The sequence below is a fragment of the Ceratina calcarata genome, unplaced genomic scaffold (genome assembly GCF_001652005.2).
Source record: "Ceratina calcarata isolate Rehan_Ccalc_2016 unplaced genomic scaffold, ASM165200v1 scaffold453.2, whole genome shotgun sequence".
In the NCBI taxonomy this organism is placed as follows: Eukaryota; Metazoa; Arthropoda; class Insecta; order Hymenoptera; family Apidae; genus Ceratina; species Ceratina calcarata.
This window is the reverse complement of record NW_017169258.1, coordinates 59784-68028: the sequence shown is the minus strand read 5'-3', so window position 1 is coordinate 68028 and position 8245 is coordinate 59784. Positions and strand designations below refer to the sequence as shown.

General features: G+C 35.7%; 2 protein-coding genes across 2 annotated transcripts in view; one reads left to right on the top strand and one right to left on the bottom strand.

The window, feature by feature from the left end:
* LOC108627293 (uncharacterized) overlaps positions 1-2142 on the top strand; it is a 4054-nt gene extending 1912 nt beyond the window's left edge. Inside the window, exon 3 of the mRNA XM_026815486.1 lies at positions 1706-2142. Within this exon, the coding sequence (XP_026671287.1) occupies positions 1706-2119 (414 nt within the window). The 3' untranslated portion in view covers positions 2120-2142. The remainder of the gene's footprint in view (positions 1-1705) is intronic.
* Positions 2143-4376: 2234 nt separating this feature from the next.
* Positions 4377-8245, bottom strand: part of kar (monocarboxylate transporter 10-like protein kar) — a 13847-nt gene continuing 9978 nt past the window's right edge. The window contains exons 8-9 of the mRNA XM_026815487.1: positions 7341-7481; positions 4377-5805 (exon numbers count right to left, since the gene is read on the bottom strand). Coding sequence (XP_026671288.1) covers positions 5543-5805; positions 7341-7481 — 404 coding nt within the window. The 3' untranslated portion in view covers positions 4377-5542. The remainder of the gene's footprint in view (positions 5806-7340; positions 7482-8245) is intronic.

Genomic DNA, 8245 nt, shown 5'->3' with positions numbered 1-8245 from the left:
GTTTAGGAGTTATTGAGGAAAAACGAAATTTTTTATCAAAATTCACCATTTCGACGGTGGAATGGTCGGATTTTATCAGTACCCATAAAATGCCGATTAATCATAGTTAACTCGTTAAATATCGAAGTTAGAAGAAAAACAACATTTATTTGAAGCATTTTTCGAAATTTTGAGGAGAAAAATTCTTCCGAGATTTTTTAAAGGGTACCCCTTCAGATTTTGCGAAATTTTCGTTTTTTGCCAATAACTCCCAAACGAATGGACTTAGAGGAAGATTTATAGGACCATTTTGTAGAGGACGACGAGATCTACAAGTTCTATATAAAAACTTTTCGCCAATAATTAATTGGACTTTTCCTTCTATACTTTTTAGCATGTAGCTATTTATTATTAGCATTGTTCTTCAAACGTCTGATTTCTTTTTAATTATAGGAAATGCGTTTTTCTAAGGTACATAAATTTTTAGGATTGACTGTATAAGCAATACATCTTTAAATCGGAGATATTGAATTGAAAAGAAGTACGTGTTAGCGTTAAGATCCAGTAATTATACTTTACACTAAATAACAAATGGCGAAATAAATGGATTTAATTGTGAGCTGAGGAAAATCGAGAACAAGTTACGACGGTTTTCGGGAATCGGTGATCATTCACGACACGTAATATAGGTCCGGGAATAGTTACGAAACGGTAAGCAATAACCAGCGAAACGAAATCGTCTCGCGTCGTTTCGTATTCATGGTGCTTTGGACACCAATCTCACATACAGTCGCCGAAGAAAGTCTCTCTGTACACCTTGCCAGGGCAAATAACGAACTGCATTATTCCGTACAAATGGAATTTTGTAAAGTACCCTGAACTGGGCTACAAACTTTTCTGTAGAATGCAATTCTTTTAAAATAATTTCTGGCTTTTAGAAATAATTATTTTTAATACTCTGTCCAGTTCTGCACTTTAATTGCATTTTATTAATTCATTTTGTAAATGCATAAAGTATGATAAATTATGAAATTTATTTTTTTTACAGATAATTAATTGCTTCCAAATTATTTTTCTTTTAACTACAGAGAGAGATTATAACAATACAAAATAATGTAAGCCTTTAACCTTCAAAGCTTTTATTCGAAACGATTTCTCAATGAAAAGAAATCTGCTTCTCATATAAATTATTATGCTATATCAAAATCACGATTTCCTTGTAAGATAACGAGCGGAGACTTTTTCGACTGACTGTACGTGAACTAGCATATAAAGACGAATGAAAGACGCAAGCAAAAGTCAGTCAAAATTTTCTGGCCCCAGTTCACGGTGTCGAGCAGCCAGAATGTGGAGAACGGTAACGAGACAACGATTTAATAAACGATTAACTATTAACTCTTTGCTTGTATAAAGAAAAGAATTTAGTTTAAACTGATTCTAATCAATATTCGTACGCAATCAAGTATAAGATATTAGAAATTGAATTGATATTTAAGTATCGAATGTTTGAGAAAAAAAATGAAACGAGAAACTTTATTTCTCTCGATTTCGGATAACCGAGTGATCGTTCTTGATCCTAGCTTCGCGGTTACAATAGACGGCTGCCATGAACGGTTTCCTTCGGTCTGTTCTCGAACGTATACACTACAGACAGCCGCGCGCCGCGAAAGGGCAAACAGGAAAAGCGGGTGACAGCCGAGCCATTAATTGCTTTTCCATTTTCCAGCTGACCCTCGCGTTCCTCTGTATCGGACTAGCAACGTCAGATTTATCGCCATATAAACCGAGGGGATGGCGTCCTAATGGTCGACGCTTTAATCCCGCCAACAATCGATTGCATGCGTATTACGGGCCCCCCGGATTACCAGCCTATGAACCGCCGTACTCGACGAGCCAGCCCCCAATTTTCACCACCGCTGCGGCCGCCACCGACCCGCCGGCAACGACAACGACGAGCACCACAACGACCCCGCGAACCAGAGAGCCGACGACGACGACGACGACCCCTGACACCAGTAACCCCGAGGAGGATTTCGAATCAAACCCGGCACTAGCGATCGCCAACTCGTTCGCGTTCAATCGGCCTGTTTACATTTACAACACCTTCCCTTTCTTACCTGGACAAGTTCTTGTTAGATGAATAAATCATAATTCCTAAATTATCACTGGCTTTCTTTTTTTAAATAAACGTGATATGTGTATTTAATATTTCCTTCGTTGCAAACAGTTTTAAAGTACAGCTGTTATAATTTAATCATACTATTTTTTAATTTATACGCTAAATTTAAAAAATGGGCGAGAGATCACGAGCTTAATTCGCACAAAAAATGTACATATCACATTTAACTACCTGACTATAAAATTATTTTATTTATTTTTATGAATATAATACAGTACCATAAAAAATGAATAAAAATTCACGATTCATATATATAGAATGAAACGAGAAATGACTGGAATATTGAATTAAAATTTGCATAGGACACGCCATTTTATCATCATAATATACGTAGTCAGATTTCTACTTATTTACTATGCAAGTTGTTTACCCTGGCGTATACATCCTGCGAGGAATTAATCAGGATATATGATTTCACTTTCACTAATTAACTCGAGGTCATCTTGGAATAATACAAATACTAATCTTTATATTAATCGTCAAAAAAGATGTACTATAGTGACAGGCATTAGTATAATTAAAATGTTTGATGAGTATCCAGTAAAATAATTAAAGCTATTTTTAAAACGAATGCTATCTTGAGATGAATATTCGGAATAGGAAACAAGATGGGAGCAGGGAAGCTCTTTGAGAGATGTGACACGATGCTACATACCTAATTTATCACCACTCTAACTGAATTACTAAGCGCCATACGCCCTCTTTTTATTAATCTTTACGAACTGAAAATTTTATAACTGTTCATCAGAATTCATTGCATATTACAGAATAAAATAATGAATCGAATAAGCTTCTTGAAATGTTAATCTCTTTTACGTACATGATGGAATGTTGGAAATTGACAGACGGAAATCGGATTTAGATATGCCTGTTATACATATAGCCATTATAACTAGTAGAATTATTAATGATCCCTCATAATTAATTTAATGGAATATTATTAAGAAGTGAATGCGTTGCTTCCTCTATAATCCAATCCGACCTGTATCTGGACGACTATCGAAACGGATTCAGGGCGTGCTGATTTATCGCGGTAGTAGATATGCCTTGGAATCTGCAACGGTACTCCGTGGTGATTTACTCCAAACACGCGTACGTGTAATTTCGAGATTCAATGCGTTACGTTCTTAATAGGAAGAAAATAGAGCAGATAGGAGCGAAAAGATTGAGGGATAAGGAAATCCTCGGTTCGCTTTTGTCCGCGGAAGGAAACAGGAAAATTGAAAGCTACGAACGCGAGATATGGGGATTAACCCGCGGTTCGCAGTAAACTTTCGCCCGTCTGGTGCACGTTTCCACGAAATTTGACCAATTAAGTCCGACGAAGTTCGAATCCTCCGAAATGGAGCAACGATTTCGTTGCCTATTCGACGATAATAGCTATGATCACAAATTTAATATAAATATGACATATTAAACAGCTATGAAACATTGGAAAAATGAAGGGAAACGAAATTAAAGTGGAACAAATGGAGTAAGAAGAAAACCTTAAACATTGAGGGAGATGAGAAACGTTTGTTAGAAATTGCAGAGGATTAAACGAAACAGAACGCAACTATATGTGAAGGGAAAAATGTTATAGATGATTTAAAGAAACAAGAATGGAAAAAAATTGTTGAAACCGGATAAATCCGAATGAGAAGTTTAAAAACATTACATAAAATATGAGAAATGTAGTAGATACCACGTATTTATGAAAGATGGATTCTACTGTATAAAATATATTACTAAATATAAGAAATATGATCCCAGAAAAATGGAAGATATATGAAAAGATACATATCCTTAATATTCGTATTAATAAAATCATACATAATTCAAATAATCTTTCTACTTGCGAACAGCATCTGCATTTTTAAATATTCTGTTCCCACTCGTTCTATTTTGAATTACTTTTAAAGTTAGACAGTAACGTGGCATGTATAAGAATTGAAATCCTACATTCGAAGTTATCGACGTCTAAGAAACGTACATATATGTTTTCAAGGGAAAAGGAGCAAGCACTTATGCTTGTCTGAAACAATACAATGATCTGAGAAAAAGGAAAAAGCACGTATGTATCGTGGCAAGGAATATAAATGAAAGTACATTCTATGTCTTACAAAGGAGATAAATAATTCTCTTGAAAGAAAGTAATTAAGATACTATATCACAATGGACGTCATATTTTTATATTGGGAGTTAAAGTTGTGTCTGTTCAGTTTAAAAAGCGTCTTTGTAACATTCTTGTTTTTTTATTCTTTTCATTTACACCTGTATAATTTGACAACGTTCTAGCTATTCTCTATGTACAACGATACGAGAAAAATAACATTCTTACTCTCTTATAACTCTACGAAAATAGTGTACTCTGTGTCGTTAGTTGTGTCATGGCCAACAACTTTTTATGTATAAAAAAAAATTCTATGACTCAGGTAAAATCTTATCTATTAGTCCTGATTATAAAACAGAGAGAATAATTATGATTTCGTCGAATATACTTACATAAAGAAAAACGTATACGGAATTTATAAAATTCTCTAATATTAGTTGAAAGGAGATAAATTCATTGCATCCAGCATTAAAATTCTTGTTCTACAAAAACGGTTCCTAAAATTCTTACTCCTTGTAACAATGATATTCTACATCTCCAATTACAACATTTATTAACGACAAAAAATATGTCTTAAAAATTATTTACCTCCACGTGAAAAATTAAGAACTGGATGTGGCAAGAATATTGTCCTGCGAGAGATATAATCATCAGCATTATCTATCGTCAATAAAATCCAGTTTAGAATATAAAACTCCTAATGCGACTCGAGCACAAAATAAAATATAGTAACTTGAAATGCCATCGTATTGTAACTGGCAGCTAGGAAATAAATGCTGTCGAGTGTTTAGATTCCTTTCAGATAGATTAATTACGAGCGCGTTAGCCTTTGTACAGGTCTCTCAGGATATGAAAATGTGCGATATGATTTCGAGCACACGTAGTAGAGTACATGAACCATATTTAAAAATATATTCCCTTTCTCCATAAACAACCAATTTTTATCCATTCAAAAATATTGACTCGAGTATTGCTGGTGTAAAAACGAAGCCTCGTCCCTAACCGGATCAAAAACTAGTTGCACATCATCTTATTCTTGTCCTCCACTTAAAACTTCTATCTCTATCATTCACCAACGATTAAAAATCTATTATAAAAACTTTTATTGCTAATGTCCACTAACACCAGGCGAACAGTACTTAAGCGTGGACGCTCACGGTGATCATCGAATCAATCAGTCATCAATGCTCCTCAAACTTGTAGTAAAAAATATAGACCTTTAAAATTATAACGATTGCACCCGATTTGCGGCATTAGAACTATCTTCCAGAGAAGGATCGTTTATTTGCGAATTAAAATGTGAGAAGCATCGACGACTCTGGTTTTCCAGTGGTCAACCAATTCTCACCATGGAGCAGTGGCACGCTCTCTGAGTATCTGTAACGATCGGGACACCCGATCCTCTGCTCGTGGCACAAGACGCCTTCGTGGAATCCACAACACCCGGACGAATGGTGGCCAAAGTGCACGTTTCGGCACGTCACCTTCCAGTCTGGTTGCTCGTCTTTGATAGCCGGTACGAGCCACGGGAACAGAAAGCCGATGCTCGAGTGACCTATGGAATCATAAGTGGAGGGCACACAGTTTTGGCTGGAAACATCCCGTATCTCTCGGCAGAAGGAAACGCGAGGCTTCGGCGCGATCAGAGCGAACGCGAACAAGTATTTACGAAAAGGAAACGACAAGTGCTGATGTTAAACGATTGCGAGATGATACGACAAGAGTGCAGGGTATTAGTGGAAAACCGAGATGCCGCTTTGCTGTTAGCATAAAAGTTGAAGTAATGAAACAGTGACGAAATGGTATTTTCAATTCGAATGGGATTCTTTTGGATGTTTTTTATGTTTATAAAATGTGATTTACAACAAAAACGAAAAATATGATCTACGAATACAAGTGAGATTACATGTACATTATAGAAACAGACAATTGTACTCCTTAAACGAAATCAATGTCTGACTAAAACTGGTCGTCACTACTGCGAATAATGCTCGTCTATTATTTCAGTATTTCTCGAAACGAATCGTAATTTTCATTTCGAACTGTAAAAATGCTACAGTAAAACCGATTATTTAACATATCCAAATATTCGAGGAAAATTGAAATTGCTGGACTAATGTACTTGTCACTTTACTACAATAAAATGGAATATGCTCTAGATTGTTCAATTGGCTTAATTCCACCGTTTGAAATGTATAAATGGAAAATTAGAGACGAATTACGTTTACTAGAAAGTAAACACTGACTATGAATTGCGTATAATGAATGACAGAGATGTCGTCATATAACAGAGCCGAGGTGTAATTAAACTGTCAACGCAGAGTGCAATAAGTAATTAATTGTTGGAAGCTCGCATTACCGCGATTAATTCGAATTACTGAGTTAGCTCTCATTACAGACAAACGAATAAAAAACGAAATGGATTTCGTGAAACATACACATTAACAGGTGCCAGATAATTAATATTGTTAAAATGGACAGAAGTCTCGTCCAACGAAAAACGAGAAATGTGAAAATTCATTAAACTTAACATGCCATTAACCTTTCCCCAAATTTTTTTTATTAAAGTTTCTCTTCGTTCGTGTTCGTAGCAAACTTGCATTTTCATGCCCAATCCCCATCACCATGAATATGTAATGCACCAAATTGAATTCCATCAACCCATCAGGGAGGAAATTTCATTGGAAAAATTGGGTATAAAATGATGCATTAACAGGACGATAGTCTTTAATGCGTTAAATTGAATAGAATGAAATGTATCATGCAAGATCGATGAAACTCTGTGAAGTATGATATCATGCAATGAATTTCATGCAAGAGTAGTGGAGCGATAGACAGTCTGAGCGGAAGTGTGCAAACATAATTTCGCGAAATATTGAATTCATTTGTTTTTACCAAATGCTCTGTCCCCCTCGACAGCAGGCGGGAGATTTCGTGTTTTATTTTATCCGAAAAGCTTTCCATGGAAAGTTTCAACCGCCTTCGTGAAAACAGTTTAACAAAACCGACACGCACGTGTTTTCGATACCACATGGAGAAACAAACTCTGTTAGTTAGATGTGAATAATGCACAAATACCTGTTTACCGACCATTCTGACAACCAGCCTTATCCCTCGCGTTCTCGGTTACTGTTCTCGCCTCGTCGTTCTTCACGAATCTTATCAGGAACATTGTTAACGCGCCGACAATCGGCGGGATCCCGGCTAGGAAGAAGGACATATCGTAGCTACCTGCGCAAAAGAAATAAACAATCTACATAGTTTATACGAAGTTTTTAAATAAAATCTGTTATAATGTCGTATTGCTCATAAAATAAACGAAAAGAACAATTTTTTATACAGAATTATATTATTACAATTTTATTCATAAGATAAACTATTCGACTTGTAAATGCGAAGTTTGAGTAAAAGGTGATTAGTATATAAATTAACTGATTCACTTACCCGTCTGGTCGTATAGAAGACCAGCAATGGGCGGACCCACGGTCAAAGGTACGGAGCACATGCCTAATAAGAACCCGATGGCTTGAGTTGCTCCTTCTCGACCGCAAATGTCGAATGCGATCGGGCCTAAAAGGGATATGAAGCACCCATCGAACAGACCCATTGCGAGGGAAATGATGAGCAACACCAGGAACGAGGGTGTAACAGGCAGAAGCATCGTAAGAATGCCGATGCTGAAGAATGATATCTGAAACAAAAAAGAAGCGAAATTTCATTTAAAGAGAATTTAAATACTAATTATGCAGGTTCGCTTCCAACGCGCTAAATAATCTAACAAAGAATTTCCGCGTGTACCCTACACAAATGTTTTCCAACTTTTTACATCTACACGCAAGATAATTACAAGCAAGTTAATTAAACTTTTAATAAATAAACATCTATATATAAAAGAATGAACTTTAAACAGAATAATTAAACATGTAATCAACGAAAATTACACGGTTTCATTTCAACAAGGAATTTAATATTATTTAATTAAATATAATATTAAA